We start from the raw sequence: 20,419 nt of genomic DNA, 5'->3' as shown, positions 1-20,419 counted from the left end.
AAATTAGTTATTTTATTCATGGCAGGCAACCAGCTTTCTGCAGGGGTTTTAAGAGCACACATGAGGAAGTTGGAAGTGAAGAAAAGACATCAGTCTTATGAATAATTTAGAACTAATTAAAATCTGTGTTTTGCACCCCAACATTTTCTGCATCGCTGCAGACTTGACAACACACGTGATGGTCTGGATGATTCACTTACGATTTCGGCAAATATTCGGGAGCCATCTTTTTATTAATTGTGAACAAAGATGGCTCTCTATCTAAAACGTCTGGAGAAATTAGATCTACAGAGTGATGCGAGTGGCTTTGATGTTATGTGGTATCTGTGGAGCTTTAGCCTTTCAAGTCGGTCCCAACGGTTTCTGTCTACACTGGAGAGATAACTCTGTTAAAGGATGAAGGATTGCTTCGTGTTGCGGAAATAAAAGTCAGACCTTCACCAAATTAAGCCTTTATTTAATCTTAATGAAAATATTTTGGATTTTTATAATTTTGCAACCACTTATCTGAAGTGCCTGGTAAAAGTGTTCATACTTTGAAACCTTTACAATTGGTGTCACATTGCAGCTTCAGAGTAGATCACACTTCACTGGGATTTTACTGGCGGGAAGCACAAAGCAGCACACGACTGAAGTAGACAGAAAAGCATAGATGGCTTTTCAAACTTGATCTTGTCTTTTTTTTTCTTTTTTTTTCTAAAATGATCTTTAAAATGTGGCACGCACTTGTACGCGGGAATCAACACTTTGTTCTTTTCTTCACAAACTTTGTACTTCCAGAGACTGTTTTTTGCTCATTTTTTTGTAAACTAGTCTACATTTAACCACATTTAACAAAGACGTCCTGAATTGCAATATTCAAATCTTGTCATAATTCTCATTCAAATTAAACTTTGGGCTTTGACTAGACCATTCTACCAAATTTGATTTGATTTAAAAATACAAAATTGCTGCTCTGGCTTTCATGTTGTTGAACCTTTTCCCCTGTCTCAATCTTAAATTTTTGAATTATTATTATATTTCCTGGATTATTAGTTGTTATTATTAACCTGCTTTAAATTTCTCCACAATTGTGACCTGTCTGCATGATAAAGTTTGTTCACTAATGTTCTCTAATAAACAACAGGTGGACATTATTGACTCTTTAGATGACTCATTACGGTAATTGTAATTTTCTTTATGGGGCTGAATATAAATGTCTGAAATGCTTGAGAGTTTTATTTCTACAGAAAAAAAGAAAATCAGGAACCATTTTCTTTTTCACGGCCATGAGCTACTGTGTGTTGGTCAAGGTTTGCGGTTGTGACATGACCAATGTGCAAAAGCTCAAGAGTTCACCATGTTACAGGACTCATTAGTGCCTCTTCTATACTTACCCAGAGTGACGCTGTCAACCTTGGGTCTCTGGGAGTAAGGCAGGTTCCTGTATACTTGCTCTATGATCTTCTCCTTCACCTGCGAGACGGTGTCACAACTCAGCACCTTGACGGGTGTCACATCTGGACCCTCACCTTGAACCAGCACCTGCAGGGTCTGACAGGTAAACACACAGATACATGCACATCGTTACCGAGTCGGAGACAGCATGTGTACCAGCATGGAGTACTGAGAATTAAAAGCATGCAGACAAATGTCCACATCTGGAGCCAATTGGGAGGCTGCCGTTATGGCAACAGGGCATTTCAACACACACACACACACACACACACACACACACACACACACACACACACACACACACACACACACACACACACACACACACACATGCATGCTGCACTGACACCTGACATGACTTTTGTCACCTTGGCTGGCTAATGACCAGGACTCAGCTGGAGAAAACCCTGACCCACGTCACCTACTATACTCTGCCAGTTATTAGAGAAAACTGACCACTCAGTGGACAGGCAGCAAAGAAATTCACAGCTGAAAGCTCATATAACTGATCTGTATTTGACGTGAACATGCTGTGGACGGAAGGCAGAGGTAAAGATTTCACAGGCAGATAGTGGGCATCTGCATGCGAAATCCAACTGGTTTCGTCTTTGCTCCCCCTCTATTCTCCCTTCCCCATGAAATTTAATCACAGAAGGCGATCCATCACAACGGGAGATGTGTAATTCAGCCTAATTTGATAATTGTCCTCGACGACGCCATTACCCATGGGTCTTTTTGTTTGTGCTGACTTTAACAGAAAACAGCTGTGCTCAGATTAGCGTCCATTATTGAAACACAATACTAAAATGAAAGGTGCAGGCTTCCCCCTCCCACTCCTGAAAGCTGCCCAAATGGATGCAGAGCACGCGCAGGTGGCAAGGTCAAGGAAAGGTCGCCGAGGGGGCTTGTACTCCATTCTTGTTCCGACTTGTACTCAACCACACATTTTTCTGCTATCCTGGAATGAGTCGCCAGTGATGTTTTTTTTTTCCCCTCTCTCTTTTAAGAATGAGAACACTGGCAACGGGAAATGGATGTCACATGAAAGCAGGCTTGTCGCCTTAAGATTTCTTCCTGTGTATGGCTACTATGGCAACACCACAGAGCATTTGTGTGAGCATGTTTCTGTAGCCCATCACGCATAAAACACTGTGTAATCAGAAAGCAGTGTGTGTGCAGTTTTTGTGACAGGGTTTCCGAATATGTATGCGGAAACGTGTGCGTGTGAGTTTATCTCACCAGGACAGAATACTCGACATCGTCGCCCAACAGGCCGGTGTCGTTGAGCGTGTACTTGGCTTTCTTCACTCTGGCGTCCACTGGCCCCTTTTCAATCTGGTGCTTGATGGCTCGGAACAGTTTGTATAAGGGTTCGCCTGCGGTGTCCTAGTACACACACATACACACACACACACACACATGCACAGGAATAAAACGACACTTAAGGGAGGTTTTCTCTGTTATTATCAGGAAGTTAATCGTTGTCAGACGACTCAAGATTAATTCGCAACATTCACACAAACATCAAAGCAGAGAATGTCTTGTTGTTTTCTTTAAAAAGTTCATTATTAAGCTGGATTTTACCCTGGTAATAACTCAAACATGAAAAAGCATGACTTTTATTTTGACAAGTATCAGGAAACTTCAACTGAAAGGTTAATAATCATTTTTTCAAGAATGGCTTGGATCCGTTAGTAATGTGGAGCCTCGTTTTACGATCAATAAAAAATTGATAATGTCATTTTGTAGCTTCAGCATGAGTTTTATTTTGAAAGAATCCGGTTTTACGTCACTGCTTTAGTTCAATTAATAGTTGGGGATATGCGGTTTGCTGCTGAGCATAAACATTTTGTGGCTCAAACAATCTTTATTTTTCCATCAACTTCTAAGTTATGTGAAACTTCTGTTTAAATAATTTGAATTCATATAATCAGTCCAGTACCGATCTTCATTCTCAGCAGAGAAAGACTCACCAGGTATAAATTACAGTTTTAGCTATTGGAGTAAGGCTTAAGAGAAATTTATTTAATCAAAGAATGTCAGCTGCACCGACTGCAGTTTTTAGTTGATATTAAAATTTTTTTTTTGTCTGAAATGTTGCTGAATATAGCAAGAAAGTCGGTGAGTTGGTAACAGCGGAGTTAATATTGTTAACTGTAAATTTTCAGACCTGACCCAGTGGGTCAGTCTGTCAGTCAAACCTCTCACCATAGAGCAGAAGAAGACAGAGACTGATTTTTAAATGTACAAGACTTTTTTAAATGACAGATTTTCACATGTAAAATAACGATAAAAAGCTTAAATGCTACACATATTGCAATTTTTTTTGTACATGAGTAGTGTCACAACAAAGAGGCTCTCTAAAGAGTTAATAGACACCAATAAGATTAAGGGACAAGATAAGCTTCACGTGTAAGTATCGGCCAATCACGATCTCCCAAAATTAAGGAAATCGACGCCCAGAAATCAACAGGTAGATAAATCAGTTGGCCGATAAATGTATCCTATGTTATACATGTATATAATGTAAGCAGCACTGTCAGAGATGCAATAAGTTTATAGCAGGTGTGTGAATGAGCTAATGATCGCACTGCTGATACATTATTAGCAGAATTAGAGGGCCCTACAACCAAATTTCTAGTCCAGGGCCGGCCCACGGAGGCTTGGGCCGGCCCTGGACTGGAGCCTCAATGATTGCTGATTTCTGACATGAATGATATGGGCAAATGCCCATATCTTTTTTATCACCCAATCTTTTTATTGGGTGATGTAGCACAGGGCGCTGGTCTTGGTCTTGTCTTGATCTCGGGTTAGGTGGTCTTGACTACAACACTGAGAGAATCCATAAGATTTATTTCAAATGTCAAAGTGAGTATCTTTTTTGTTGTTAATATTTAGTAAGAAAGTTCATCACCAATATGTGTTTTTATTTTCATAAAAAGAGAGCAAAACACCATGTAAGCTGATCAAAAAGGAACACATTTCATTTTGAAGCAAAATCACTAAGTTACTGCTCCTAGGGTATTAATTACATCCCCAGAATGATCCCATGTTAATCATAGTTGCTTATGTTGGTTAACATTTATAACAAAAATCTTCACTATGTCTTGAAAAAGATGTAACCTCAGATCTATGCCTCGTTTAATAAGCACACATATGAAAAATTGTTGTAACTTATCCTCCATCCCTCCTGCTCATATAGCAGCAGGCGGTGCTAATTTATTGCTGTTTTTGCTCCTGTCGTGCTGCAGAGGAGTGACTGAAAGTTGATTTTTAATACTGTGGGTTTTTCTTTTTTTTTTGTCCTGATGATGCGAAGACCAATTAATATGCCTTCACCTGCTCAGTCATCAAAACCGATTTAATGGATTCTAAGGTGCCAAACAATAAATCCTGTTACCTTCAGAAACTGGTAAAGGCAGATGGACATCCAGTTACAAAGCATCCTTTCCACCACCGTCTCTGATCTGAAAAGGAGATGAGATGAAAACATCAAACATGTAAATAATATCAGTTTTAATTTGAAATGCATGAGCAGACAACTGAATATATGCATTGGGATGGATGGCAGATCAGAGCAGAAATTTCATGGACAGATTCAATTATTTACATAAGGGTCATTCTGCATGTTATGCGAGTTCCAGATGGATCAGCTTAAAAAAATTAATTAATAAATAAATCACCACCACTGAAAGCAACATCAAGGATAAATAAAACGGAACAGCAAACATCTCCATTATGTGCTCCTGGAAATGCCAAAACCCTTCAGCGTTTTCTGAACAGCTAATCAGCGTCAAGATATTTTAATCAAAATCTCGTGTCAGCGGTCACTTGACGGGCGGGTGACACCCATTGTTAACTTGTGGCATACCTAATTAGATGTCTCGCGTATAAGAGGGGCCTGTGTTTGTACAATGGCCTAATCAACATAATGAGCTTCTCCACTGGGGAATAATTAGGATGTGTGCTTGCTGCTTGCAGCTAGTCGCAGCCTGCCTCAGAACAGCAGATAGTTCGGATCACATAACCCCGTCTCAGAGGCGATGAGCGACTGTTGTGTAATCAGGAGACGATTTGACACTGATGGCATCGTTACACCAAACAAACAAACAGCCTGGACTGCAGGGAGGATGATGCATTTCAAAGAAATCTGTTAGGTCCCTTTTTTTTTTTTTGAAACAACAGAAATACACTGCTCAAAAAAATAAAGGGAACACTCAAATAACACATCCTAGATCTGAATTAATGAAATAATTATGAAAATAATTTCCACCTGTTGTCTATTCCATTTGCACAACAGCAGGTGATATTGATTGTCAATCAGTGTTGCTTTCTAAGTGGACAGTTTGATTTCACAGAAGTTTGATTTACTTGGAGTTGTTTGAGTGTTCCCTTTATTTTTTTGAGCAGTATATTTTAAAAGACTAATCCAGTTGGCAAAGTCAAAAAAAGGGAAAAACATTAGGATTTTAAAGTCAAAATTTTTAAATAAAAACAGTATTTGGGAATGTTTTAATGCAAATGAGATAGTTCTGGTCCCAGGTTTACGTCAAATCATCACGGGCGAGTGCGTCACATTACTTTTTATTTGAGCATTTTAATATGATCCTTTTGCAAAGGTGAAATTCAGAAATAAGAATGAGAGTTTGTATTTACTGTAGAATTTTTCTCCAATATATACAGACTCAAGGCTGGAGAAAAAGTCACTCTTGCAAAGCCTATTATTGTTTTCAAAGTTTATTGTAATTGACATGACATTTACATTAAATGTCTGCTGTAGATACTCAGTCATCCCTGACAAGTGCTCCAGTACAAGGGGACTTCACATCCTTTCATCCTTTCAGATGTTTCGCCTCTCATCCAAAAGGCTTCTTCAGTTCTGAATATTCTGGAAGTATCAAGATAATAAATTGTAGTTTGAACAATAACATTAATAAGGCCTTTTAAGTCACTAAAGGGGCAATTAGGACAAGCAAGTCACTGCAGGTCCGACCCTTTATTCAGCATAATATTCACATTTTTGTTCAACCATCGAAACATATCCCAAACTATGCGAGTTGTTTTTTTTCGCAGGTGAAAAATTGCTAAAGAAGAAAAAGTGACTGAAGAAAAAGAAAGTGTTACAGAGTAGGTGTTAGAAAGATGAAATCTGACTCATCTTTTTATATCGTTAAACAACAACATAAACCTGGAGCGAGTGACTTACATGGTCAAATTGCTACTTTAGTGTGATTGTTCTGAAAAAATTCATAAGCCATGTTGGAGAACTGAAGAAACTTTTTGGATGACGGCTGAACATCTTCCAAAAACATAAAAATAGAAGCAATTCTACTGACTTCTAATTAAGCGCTTAGGATTGTCCTGTCCTTAATGAATGAGAATCTACACCAGATATTTCTATCAATGACGACTACAGTAAATTTCTGGCCAGAACTGTGTGTATTCTCACCTTCAAACTGTTTCAATTATACATCATTCATTTTCTAATTAAAGATTTTAAAGCACAACTCTTGGTAAAAGATGAATGTTATTTGTAGATGTATTTCGAGTTTTAAGAGTCTGTCAGACATAAAATTTTAGACGTTATCAAAGATGCTAAAAATGAACGGCAGTCATCTGTGGGGATCGCGGTGGGCTCCAAGGACGAAAAAGAAAAAACAGAAGGAAGAACAGAAGGAGGAGGACTGGAATAGACTGAGCTGCAGTCTGGCTCGTTCAAATAGGACTACAGTAGTGAGTGCAAAATTCAACCGAAAATATGGCACCAGAATGAAACAGTCCGATGCATCTTGAGCCCATTCCCAGTCCGCCTCAACTGTCTGGTGAGATCAATGCCAAAGTCTAGAAATGGAGAGACGCCTTGCAGAGCTTCAGCACGAAGACCTTTAGCGACCTGTGAAAAAGTTTGACTAAGCAGGAGAACAGCTAATATCCACCTATTCGCTTTTCTCCTGACCCTGCAGAGCCAAAAAACAGGAGAATACTACAAAAAAAATATTCAATAAATGTGGTGGCAAGCAATCTAGTCAAACAAAAAAGATACCTTACTTATGTAAAATTTGAGCTGCTGGAAGCACAAATTGAAAAGTCAGCTTTGAAATTTGAGGAAAAGCAGCGCGTGAAGTTGGTTCTCACTCACCTACGCAGCATCAGCTTGGGGTTCTTACTGTGGACATACTCCTCCATCAGCTCCAGCAGCAATGTCCTCATAATGTCCGTGTAGTACTCCAGCTTCCCATGCAGGGCCACGGTAAGCAAGGAGGCAAAGTACACCTTGGCCCTGGCGTTGAAGTCGTGACTGCGCTCTAAGGTGCGGATAAACTGCAACACGCAGACACAGGCGGAGGATGAAGTGAATTAGCGATCGCGATGAGGTTTACTCACGCTGAAGCAAATCCTGCCATGATATGCTTTTAAATTATCAAATGACTAATGCCAGTGAAAATTATAATCATCAAGGTAATTTTAGTTTTGCCCTGTAAAAACATTGTGGCTTAGAAATGATCCCAATTAGTGGGAGAAGAATCCCCCTACACACACACACACCATTAACACTTCAGAGGTTGTTCCTGTGCCAGCAATATTGGATTAATAGGAAGCTTCACACGTATCTCCCAGCTCAGTCTTCAGCTATTCTGATGCCGCATCACCAACATGACAGGCCTCAATTTAAAGGCCAGCAGTCTGACTTTAAAATAGACTCTATATTCACTCTCTACACAGTGACAGGAATTAAGTTGGATTTTCAAAACCAAACTGAATCAAAGTTTAATATAAATATTAGCTTCATGGCACAAAAGGTATTGTGAAAAGTGATACTTAAATGATTTATGCTTATAAATAGCAATATATAACATTGACCAAAAAGCTCTTTAATTAGTTTTTGGTGCCAGAGGAAATTCACCACTGTGATGAAATTTACAGAGCCTGGGCATTAAACTCCAAACAACAATCCTGATTTCTTCCTCTGATCTTTCTGATGTCACCTATTGACACTGCCGATAATCATTTTGTCATCGTTGTATACATTGAAACCCAAAGTTCAGTGTTCTGCAGGCAACATAACGCCTTTAATTTTACATTCTATGTCATAAATCATAAATTCAAACACAGAACTGAAAGTGTTCAGGGGCTTCAAGTGAAAACACAACTGAAAAGAAAAAGTTGCAGATATTATCCGACACGCCCGTAAAATAACACCAGAGATAAATGCACGTAAGGGATCTTCCAAATGAAAACTGTCACAGGAACAAATGGTGAGTGTTTCTGCAGCTGTCTGCGCATAAACAACTGCATGATAAATGCACGTCTTCAGCTGTGCTTGCTGCAAGTTTGTACTGCCACAGAGGTGGCATAACCACTGCCTGTCCTTTGAAATTAAATTTATGAAACTGAGCAAGAGAGGCAGATTTAAATATGGACTGTTGATTTTTATCCTTTCTCATGAACACGAGTCAAACGGTGCTGTAACATTCTAAAGTGTACAGTGCAGACAGTGTGTGTTGATAGAACGACACAAAAACAACAAAGAGTTAGTCCTAAATTTCACAAATGCTAAAAGACTTAATATTCAACATAGCAAACATTATCAGGAGTGAGAACTTAGTTTGAGATTATAATGTTGGAATAATCCAAGGTAATAAGTCTAATTTTCCTAGTCTTGATCCATCTAACATGTCGGTTTCTCGCCAAGTTTATTTAAGTATAAAAATATCATGGAAAAAGCCTGTTGGAAAGTAATTTTTGGTGTAATTACATTAATCAGAAACGTTTTGGAGTTCAAAAGGTTGGAGAACTGGTTGAGCGCCTGAGACACGGTCGCCCTCCGAGTCTGTGGGATGTCCAGCTTCCCTGTGATCATCACGTCATTGGCTCCATCTTTAGACGGCAGGAAGAAGACCCTGTCGGTGTAGGTCTTATAGTCCAGGAAGGGTATTCGTCCCTCGCTCAACTCGTTCGTGTGGTCTTCCATTTCAATCATCAGGTCTGCAAAATGCAACAAAAAATGAAAATTACTGTATTTTTACCTAATAAGCTGTTGGATTTGTTTTCTGTTTCCTTTGTGCACTGCTGAGCTGTCTAAATTATGTTGTTAGAGACAGAAAAAAAAACCTTCCAGGAAAAATCAATTCCACATAAAAAGACCGCTTTACATAACCGTTTTTGCTAAACCACTTCTCATTCTGATGACAGAACAATACTAAGAGGGAGAGCTGAATTAATTGCAGTGGGAAAAAAAATCACAGCAATGAAACACTCTTCGTCAGACATTAATCACATTGCTGAGAATTAGCAGCTGGTTTCGTATTACCTGTGAACTCCTTCTTGCAGCGGTCTCTAACGCTCTCCTCCAGGTTCTCCAGCTGATGCTTGACTTTCTCATATTCTCTTTCGGCCTGTTGACTCTTTCTCCTAAACGCATACAAAGAGGAGAGGTAAGATGTAAATGCATTGACCATTAGGTCCGATAAAACATTTCACCTGCGCTGCACCATGGCGGTAAAACAGTGTCAGTGTTCACAAATGCACAGAGCAAGATTCATATGTGTATTTCTGATGCAAACACAACTTGCAGCTCTGCGTTATTCCAAACTCGTGGCGACTGTGGGAGCTCCGGCACTGCCACCTTGCTGCCACCTTGTCATTAACACCAACGTACAATTTTTACCCCAATGCTCACACCAGTGTTCACATCTTCCTGTATTTTAGAAGGGGCACATATTTTGGCAGGCAGCATGCTCAGCCTTGTAGGATAGGTAAAATAATCACTTTGTGTTTTTGAAAAGTGTAATTTAAATGAATAATTACCTTGCTCTAATAACTGATCATCTAAAGACCAGAACTTTAAAACCAACGCTATTATTATCTTGGGGCTGAGGAAAGCTCTAGGGCCAGTAATTTCACAAAACCCCAATCTGTTACCTTGCTTTGGCTTCATTTCAAGAAATTCAATTTTGTGGTTAGCATAGCTTGGTACTGTAGCCCCTCTTACACAGCTTGCTGGTTTGCACAATTAAACCAATTAACATTCATAATTAAAATCTTCTCATAACGTGGATAAATAGCTAAATATCTTGCTGCTTCACTGTTGCTGCCTTTGAGACATGTTGAGTTGTAAACTGTCTGAACTTCAACATGGCTGCAAGCGCTGTTGAAATGGGTTAATATGATTGGCTTATGCACAAGTTGCACCCTCCACGTGGGGTGTGTTCTTATGATTGGCTGAAATAAGGAAGATAACTGATTCGCTGTTAAGAAGATGACATCTGTGGGTTGAGTCAAGTCAGGAGAGTCTCTTCACTCGCACACGAATGAAGCAAAATTTACAGACCAGAAGAAGCTGGAAACTCAAGATACATTTGCCTTGCCATTAAAACTGTGAATCTTGCATTGGATTTGTGAATCGTTTTGTGCATGTGTGAACACTGAGACTGTTTTTTTAAAAATTCTGATTTGTAATTAAATCAGCATTAGTCTGAATCCCAGCCACTGCATTTTACCACATGGGAGTGAGAATAATTCACCTGTAGCAGTAGACTGAAATGATGATGATGAGCAGCATGGGCACAATAACTGCAGGGATGATTATGTAGAGAGACAAATCGTTCTTCTTTTCATACTGCACAGAGCCGATTACCCACTCTCCCTTTCCAAACTTGATCTGTGGAGAAACACAGTGGAAAACTCTTGTAATGTATAGAATGACGCACGTTTTACCCAGAAACAGTCAGTGGCGGAAAGCGTGCAAAGCAACACACAAATATACAAACGTGAATCTGCTCCTACTTCAGCTGAAATCCATTTTAGTGGTGAAAAAATGAACAAGATCGGCTTCACTCCAGCAGAAAGCCAGTGTGTTCTACATACTGGCCTTCAACAAAGTATATTTAACTAAATGCATCACGTAAATTAATACATTTTATTTTAATAACTGAAGGTGACTCTTCCAAAATCTAATTGCAATTACACAAAACTGCTGTGACCAATCCGTAAAAAGCCTGCAGTGCAAACCGGGAAGAAACAATTATTGCTTTGTTGATTACAATGAAGAGACAAAAAATATTGTTGAAATGCAAGTTCCTACTTTAAACCCCAAAAACTGACAGTTGGGATTGTTAAAGTAACTTTCTTTACTGTTGGTACAAGAAGACCATCAACTAATATCAATATATTTGAATAGATGCTTGAACATAATTATTATGTGGTGTTTGGTGGTTCTAATGTAAATGGCCCATCCAATAATGTAAGTTTTACTTTTAGAGAAGTAGGGGTTGCTTATGATTGTAAACATATATTTCCATGAGAACATTTTAGTGTAATTTTTATCATAAAAAATGCCAAAAAACATGAGAACATGAGAATTTCAGTCCATATTGCCCATCCTTTGTACAATCAGCAACAGACATACAAAGCATATGCAAAACTGCTGCTGTGAAGAGGCCACCGTTTCCTTTTAAAGCAGACAAATGTTTACACATAAAATTGTTCAGGGTGACATTATGGTCTCCATTTGCTGCCAAAACAGCAGCACTATAAACTGGGATGCACAGTATCTTCTGACACCTTCCGAAGAGAACATAACTAATACTTACTCTTGTCTATTTCTCTCTTTATAACATAACTTTGAGGATAAAATGTCCCACTCAGTAACAGGTACCACTATGAACAAGTGATCAGTGGTGCAGCTTCACCTGTCAGTGATCATAATGTTATGCCTGATTCCAGTGTACTCTCCTTTCTTTACTGCGCGCATCTTGTACTATTGATAGTCCAGTCATGTTCCTTAACTATGCAGCACAGAACAGCCGCAGAAATGAAACAATAGCTCACTTTTAGGTACTACCCATGGGAGAGATTACTCTATTCATCACAATTGTGGGTTGGATATAATTAAATGTAATTAAAGGGGCCTGTAGCAACAGAGAAATTCTTCAGCTGGAGAAAAGGAAAAAAGAAAAAGTCTCAAGACGTATAGAGGACATGCGGAGAACCACAGCCGACAGACACTCATAACGAATAGCTGTTCTCTTCTATACATCTGCATAAGGGTCTGGAGTTTTGCAAAGAACATTTACTCAAGTAATAATGTTTCTCAGTGCAGATTTGAGGGACATGTACTTTTTGATTTTCTTCTCATTTACACTTCCACTCCACGACCAAGAACATTTCTCCGTTTTAAAGTTTGTAGCTGCAAAGGCTGCACAGAGAGCCTGTGTCAAGTTCATACAGGAACAAAGAGTGTACATTTATTTATTTAAGTGCATTTCAATTTGTTTTCAAATAATTGTCAGGTTCAAATATTAAACCGGCACAGCAAGTGAAAATGTGTCATTTTGTATGAGTTAGGGTGAATTTGTACACAGCAAAATGGCAAAATGGCCTGCTTTAAACTTCACAACTTTATCCCTGACCTGTCTGCTTCATGATACTCTTTGTTCCTTTATGTTTTCTTCAACCTCTGATGTCGTCACAGAGCAGCTGTTTTCTACAGAGATCACAGTACATACAGTTCAACTCTCAGTTTTTTATTTGTCAAACGTGTCATTTTCTTTCTACTTCACAATTGTATAACCACTATGTGTTGGTCTTTTGTGCAGAAATATATTGATGTTTGTGGTTGTGATGTGAAAAAACATGGAAAAGTTCAAGTGGTATGAGTAATTTTGCAAGAAACTGTTTGCTTGTTATGTTGTAACTATACTACAAGTATAATCACACCAAACAGTTGGGGGCATTTTTGCTTATTTGACCTCCAAACTAGATTTTGGATATTTATATTCACGTATTAACTCGTTCATTCCTTCAAATAATTTAAGTCCAAAAAAGAAGCGTTTCAGACCATATTTAACTCTCAAACAACAATTTGAATTTGTCCCATTTATTTATTTAAATATTTGTTTGCAAATTAAAATATTGGACAGTAGTTTTACATTATGCTGGACTTTTCCTCCATGCTTCAGCTCTTGGTCTTTATCTGTTCTTACCATCAGGTCCAGCAGCTCAGGGCGGGTGTCTCGGCGCTGCCGGGGCTTACTGGAAGGTGGGTCCAGGAACAGCTTGTCGTCCTGAAGCGTGTTGACTTGATACTGAATGTCCCCCACAAACGCTTGGGCTTCCTTGGCGGTCATGGCCCTGGAGAACCCTCGACCCTGCATGAGAAGAGCAACAGAAACGCTCACCGTGTTGAGACCGAACAGGATGGGAGAAGAAAAAAACAAAATGAGATAAATGATGAAAAGAGCAGAGCGAGCATTATTCTAGGCTTTTTAATTAGAAATGGGTGAAAAGAGCAAACGCTTAACAGTCCCTTTCTGTTTAAGGGTTGAAAAGTAATTAGAAGTCATTTAAATTCTTAAGATTATACTTGCTGCAGGCATAATTACAAGCAGTTGTTCACTTAAGAAAATCAACTTTACATTTCTGTCAAATCAAATCACTTAGGAGTCGACAAGTCAAACTTCCTATAATTTTAATACAAGGGAGGTTTACGTAAACCACAACAAAATAACGGAAAAGCTCCCATGTTTATTCTGATCTGAGCTCAAAACATTAACTCAGACTGTTAGCTTTGTCATAATTTTATTGGAGTAAGAAAATGTAAATTGAACAATGTGCACAATCAATACAACAATGACAATTCAGTTTTTTTTCTGTTTCAAACTTCCAATTTAAGGGGGAAAAAAGCAGGTTAACAAATAAGTGCAATTGGTTTCTCTGTCATACTTCAACAGTAAACAAGAGTGAGGCTTATTCCAATTTTGAAATTGGAATAAGATATGTGGAAATATTCAACTAGGAGGTCCAAAGTGTCTTTTTAATTATGTGGAAAAAATCTGAAGACATGAACATTTGTGTAGATTTAAAGAATGACTTAATCTAAACCACAAAAAACATTAATTTTTATTTAATATTGTAATCCCTAACAGAATACCACAAAGAGGCCCAAACCTTTTTTTTCCTAAGCTATTCTCTTATATTTCTATAAGGTCTGCTAACTGCAACACTAATTTGCATTCATTATTTCCAACCAACACTTAAAGATAACAAGTGCTCTGTTATTTGCATAGCTTTTATGCGCAACAGAGCCGAGAAGGCTATGAGCAGCTAAGTAATGTTAATGTGTCAGAAGTGCAACTCAGCAATTCCCCCCCCCCTTTTCATTTTAATTCTCATGTCAGATAAAGCAACTTCTCTTAATTGTTTCGAGCAACGGAAGTCGGTGCAGCGAGTGCTAACCTTGACGATGATGATGCTGGTCTCGGTGATGACCTTCTTCGTCACGTTCTCGAAGACGGGGTTGGCGTAGTATTTGAAGGACTTGAGCTCCTTTACCCAGTTGTCCAGCTGGATGTAGGTTCTGAAGTCCTGGCTCTGAGAGCCGCTTACCGTTGGAGAACGAAACTGGACGACCGTGTCGTTCTTCTCGTGGGCTTCCTGAGTTGTGTCAGAGTGACAGTTTTTTGAAAAAAAAAAAAAAAAGATGTGAACAAAATTAGTGAGGAAGAAAAGACACGAGTGAAAACACACCAGTACGAGCACAGAAAGCTATCGACTGGGATTAGAGATTCAAAAAGCAAATAGTAGGTGTTGAAAGGCCTTTGTTTTATTGTTGCTGGGGTTTTTTTTGCAGTTTTTTTGTACAACAAAGAGGATAAAATTATGCACGTCTTTGAAATCTTCCAGACTCCAATCTGCCACAGAGAGCAGCATCTCCCTCTGATGAGTCACAAATCAGTCACTCCTCCAACAGCATTTCAGGGCTTTATTAAACTTCTTTTAGTTTGTGTTTTTTTTTAATACTTTGTCACTCACTGATTGTTTTGATAGCAGACTGAAAACCCCCCAGCAATCTTCATCACAGTTTACCTTTACAAGGCAAAGGTGTGCTGTAATTCACATGAATTCAAACACTTACATTTTTCTTCAGGTTCATTTGTGTGACTTATAAGTCGTTTGCCTTAAAGCGTTAATTTGTCTGACTAATTTCCAAAAAACAAGTACATTTGCAGTTTTTTTTAAAAACTCATACTTTTGCATTGATTTGTGAAAAGAAAAAAAAACAGAGCATCTTTTTTTCACCATGTAACTTTCATGTATGTTTTCTATTCATTACATAAGTCTGTATATTTTATATTCAGGTCTAGTTTGATATGAAACAAAATGCAGAGAAAATGTTTAGTTCAAGAATGCTAATCAGCTAAGTCCTTTTGTTTGAAAGCTGACATGACATAAGCTTTTGTTTAAAATAAGATCAGTCCTGCGTAGCTAAGCAGACACGACAAATAACTTAAAAAAAAAAACAGATCCAGCAGAAAGGACATTCAGCAAATGTTGGCTACGGTGCATTCCAATATGATAACCTGAATGAAGTACGTTGTCCCTCATACTTTTTAAAACAGAAGCATGTTTTGATTAAGAAGCTAATCGGAAAGGGGAAAACACAGTGGTAATAAAGCTGCTTAGCTAAAATAACCTCAAATACTTTCAAAGGGAAAACCAAACTAGAACAACATGCAAGAATATTTAAATCTGTCTTTATAAGATACATGAGAGCCCCAGAAGAACAAGCTGAGGATTAAAAGATGCTAAAGTTGACCAAAAACCAAAATTTTCCTTGTCTGAAGAGAAATTATGCAACATTTTGTGGACTGATGACAGCAAGGTTGTTCTTTTTAGAGGGTCTTAGGGGCTGCAGACAGTTTGTCAGACAGCAGGAGTAACAACAGCGATGCCTTTTCTGAGGCAAAACCAAGAAATGCAAAGGAATCGTTGAGTTCCTAAAGCAATTCTCCTAAACAACTAAATGCTCGTTCACTGGCTTACAGGGAAGCTAAATCTTCCAAGAATATTTCAGTAAATTAGTTTAAGATAAATGCAGACAATATTAAGTGTTATTCTTAATATTGTAGATAGGGAAAATGTAATGTAGTTTTAAAGATCGTTTTGATTTAGAAAACAGAAATAAAAGCATGAAATTCAAGCTTAACTTACATTTCTGGGTAACACTTTATTTGTCGGGGTGCACATAAGACCAGCATGACACTGTCGTAACCATGACATAGCACCTGTCATGAATGTTTATGTCTGCTGTCATGACGTGTCATTAGGTAAAAAATGACATTTTTAATTTAAAGTCGTACTACAAGCTGCAATAAAACTCCAATAAAAATGTCAACTTTGCATTATTTGGTGAATAACTGCACTATAACGCAAAGCTGATGCTTTTAATGAACTTTTAATGCATGTTTCAATGAAACTTTGCATTAAAAGTGTTATTATTTACCGAATGACAATTCATGATCAGATTCATAAAGACCTTTTCATGTTCATGACAGGTGTGTCAATCTTATGCACATGCTTTCAAATAAAGTGTTAACCTATTTTTTTTTTTTACCGCACTGCTATTATTACCAACAGGACTACATGCAATGTTTAGATTTTACCAATAAAAACATTACACATCAAACAATTTTACATGTTACAGTTTATCTAAATCTAGCATAAGGTTATCTGGAAATATAGAGCAGTACAACATTGCCCTCATATTTCAACATGGTAATATAGACGTCTTTATAGCCAACCACAAGAACCATTCTACTCTTTATCATATTAAGGAAATTGGCTCTTAAAGTATGCATGCTTATGATAACTGATATGCAGACTTCAGAGGGCTGTGTTTCAAAATGAAAAGTACAGAGTGTCTTTCAAAAACAGAAAACCACTTGGTGGCTAACCACCAACCTGACCTACATATAAACATTGGTTTACCACACGCCAGCAGCAATAATGTGTGAGCATATTTGGGCTTAGTTGGATGGAGTTAAACCAAGAGGAGTTTATCAAATAGAGCAGCTTAAGCCTCTAAGATGACACTCTCCATCTCGTTCTGGGCTGCCGGCTAGAAGTGCTTCCCAAACCTTGGCTCGAGAACAAAGTGGTAAAGTTTAGCACCGTTGTGAAACTTTAAATCTGCTATTACATTGAGGTCTTTAGATAAAATGGACTGAATCTCTCCAGAAAAGCGCTGCCCAGGACACAGATTAGTAAACAGCAGCAAGCTGCGTGAAAACCTTCTGGCTCGGATCAACCTAATGAAGCCGGTCAAGAATTAGTTACTTTGTGGCGAGACTGAAACAATATGTGCTTTACCTTGAGCTTAACAGGTTTAATAGATTTAAAGAGTGTTCCTAATTAGTGGGGAGAGAAAAAAGAGGGATGGAAATCTGCAGTTAATTTTAACAACAGCAAAGCTAATTTTGAATTAATTATTAACAAAGGAACAGAGCAGAGCAGGGCCGCCAAAGACAAGTGATTGGGAAAAGACAAACACTCGATGACGGACCAGATCAAAGAAGAGAAACAGTGATGAAGAAATGTAGTAGAGACCTCGACAGATGATGAGTTGTCTCCCTGGACCCTCATCACAGCGGTCTGGATTAGATCAAAACCAGAGCCTGTGACCACAATGGTCCTCCCACCACTAAAACACAAATCAAACAGAAATTAGGCATGTGAATTCCTTCGACACGCAGAGTTCAGATTAAACCTAAAGAAAAAGAGCGACTTGTAAGAAAACAAGCATTTCCAATAGAAGCTAACGTAATTTTACAGCGAATTGTTTCAATACATAATAGAGGAAAAACAGACATTGGAGAAAAAAAAACCCACCAACCAGTTAGGAAATGATCAAACACTTTATTTCACAGCACATTTTCTAGTCTTTCTTATTCCATTTTAAAGTCTGTTTTACTTCTTAGAGTTCAAAAGGTGCAACGAGTCCGAGTCCTGTTCTCTAATTTTTTTCCTCACTTCTAATGGTCTTTTGTGACATTTTCTACACCACTTCCATTGCAGCGATCTAGACGTCAGCAGCTCTGGCAGGATGATGACTATTGGGGCCAGAAAATTGGATCTCCTAAAGCCTTCAAAACAAGACAACACTTTACAGAGAGGCTGTCAGTTGTTGCAGAAAAGCACTGGGAGCGGAGCGCCAACATATTGATTTTGCTTATAAAATAATGTAGATGATATTCACTATCTGAGAAAAGCAGCCATTTGTTAAAGTGCATGTATTTATTCATAAAAATGTGCTTTGCCATCCAGCAGATATACAGATGTACTTTACGGGCTAAGTGAGCACAAATGTTGTTATCGTTTGTGGTCGTCTTCAGGATTCATCACCTTGGGGATCACAAAGCCGATAAGCAGCAGTTTATCTTTTTGCAAAACATCAAAGTGCTTAGCAAAATAGGTGTGTTTACCTCTTAGGCAAACAAAATCAATTGTAAAATGTATAACTTAAAACCAGTTTCAGAACAATTTGTTTCCATATGAGCAGCCTGAGTTCTCTTTGCCTTTCGAGAAAAGCGATGTCAGGGGTGATGTCTGCAATAGCCTGTTTATAGTTACAAGGTGCTCAAGGCTTTCTCTGACAGGTACACAGCGCTGAATGCAACTTGTGTGTGTTTTGCCAGTCTGTGGGTGACAGTGTGTCCTTTAATTATCTAAAATGTTAGTACGTGTTGTCCTGGGTAAATTCCTTCAGCTCGAAGACAAGCCCTCGGGCTGAAAGTGTAGAAGTCTGACTCTTGTGATTCCTTCGTTTTTTTTTCATATGACTTTCAGGGTTATGCTCCAGTTCGATGTTTGATTTCAGATGTTTCTAGTGGAGGGGCAACTGTTGCAGTTATCTGTAGCCTTTTTAAATAATTTATAGAAAGTTTATGTTTTTCATGCTTTTTTCCTCAGATTCTGTAAAGCAACATCGTTGGATCAAAATCCATTGCCTTTGGGCTTTTTCCTCCAATCTACAACTTCACTTTTAAAAAAAATGGGTGGAGCTTTTTTATTAACAAAAAAGTAAAGCAATGTGTTCTTTCTCAAATTTACTTAGCCAATCGCATAAAATCTCCATAAAAGACAGTAAAGACGGTGATTATAATGTAAAAAAAAGGTGGAAACACATTTTTTCCCCATTTTAAGGTAAACTGAAAACATTTGAAATTTGAAAACCTGAAACAACTATTTGTGATATTTGGCCCACAGCAGAGCAAATGCCACAGATTTAAAGGACTTCAATAACTGTACAAAGTTTATGGTTAAAATACTGAAACTTGCTCCCGAGTCCATACAAGTCCCTTGAAAACATATTTTAGATATCTCTCCACTGGAAGACAAGGATTCCCCCACAAAACTTGCTAAGTCCCCTGGTTGGGGTTTCAGGGAAGTCATTCATCCAGCGGCTGATTTTGTTTTTGAGTTAAAAATTTATTATAGTGGACAGAAAATGTGAAAATATATCACTTGATAATTATGTGTTATTGAAAGATTGAGAGATTAATATTTGAACACCAACAATAAAGCCTTAAAAATACAAACATCTTTAAAATGACAAAAAAATAAGCAATGCTCAGCCTGATGGGGGCACAAGTAAAGCCTGGTGGCCCGCCAGGCTTATAATACACTGGGGGAAACCCTGGAAGAGATGAATAGATCACTAACATGATCAAGAACCAGAACGGCTCAATATGCAAATCCTAACTTTCTATGAAATTTTGTCCAGGCTCAAAAAAACAACAACATGGCAAACAGAACCAGATTATATCAGGTGGATGCTTTAGTTAAACTGACCAGACAAAGCTTTCTCTGGGCTGATGGTCCGACACTGTTGGGTTTTCCATGTACTGGAAGGCACTTTGGACGGATGTTGTGGTTGACTTTCCGTAGTGAATTGTGACGGGGAGCTTCTCCAGAGGCAACTTCTCCTGTTGATATTCACCTGTCTTGCAGACAATAGCTTCCCCGAATTCCTTCCTGCCGAGACAAGGACAAAGCTCAGTACAGGCTGTCTGAAGGGTGGGTGGGTGTAGCACGGCGGATCTCCACCATGCTACAAAAGGTAGCATGGTGGCTGCCACCCGACAGTCCTGGTTCAACCGCTTCTCTTGGTAGTTATTTTTAAATATCGCTACGGATTTGGCAG

The 20,419-nt window shown here is 38.4% G+C and overlaps 1 protein-coding gene across 4 annotated transcripts in view; it reads right to left on the bottom strand.

Moving 5' to 3' along the window:
• The window catches only part of plxnb2b (plexin b2b), a 150,692-nt gene that overhangs the window by 10,919 nt on the left and 119,354 nt on the right, over nt 1–20,419 (bottom strand). For all 4 annotated transcript variants that reach the window (XM_055029003.1, XM_055029022.1, XM_055028995.1 and 1 more), the window contains 11 exons: nt 20,068–20,250; nt 17,824–17,917; nt 14,674–14,871; nt 13,422–13,586; nt 10,962–11,098; nt 9,749–9,849; nt 9,194–9,423; nt 7,577–7,758; nt 4,838–4,904; nt 2,677–2,823; nt 1,377–1,533 (listed from right to left, as the gene is read on the bottom strand). In XM_055029003.1, the coding sequence (XP_054884978.1) occupies nt 1,377–1,533; nt 2,677–2,823; nt 4,838–4,904; nt 7,577–7,758; nt 9,194–9,423; nt 9,749–9,849; nt 10,962–11,098; nt 13,422–13,586; nt 14,674–14,871; nt 17,824–17,917; nt 20,068–20,250 (1,661 nt within the window). The remainder of the gene's footprint in view (nt 1–1,376; nt 1,534–2,676; nt 2,824–4,837; nt 4,905–7,576; nt 7,759–9,193; nt 9,424–9,748; nt 9,850–10,961; nt 11,099–13,421; nt 13,587–14,673; nt 14,872–17,823; nt 17,918–20,067; nt 20,251–20,419) is intronic.

The sequence above is a fragment of the Poeciliopsis prolifica genome, unplaced genomic scaffold (assembly GCF_027474105.1).
Source record: "Poeciliopsis prolifica strain line A6 unplaced genomic scaffold, Auburn_PproV2 SCAFFOLD001, whole genome shotgun sequence".
Classification (NCBI taxonomy): domain Eukaryota; kingdom Metazoa; phylum Chordata; class Actinopteri; order Cyprinodontiformes; family Poeciliidae; genus Poeciliopsis; species Poeciliopsis prolifica.
This window is presented reverse-complemented; position numbering and strand designations above follow the sequence as displayed.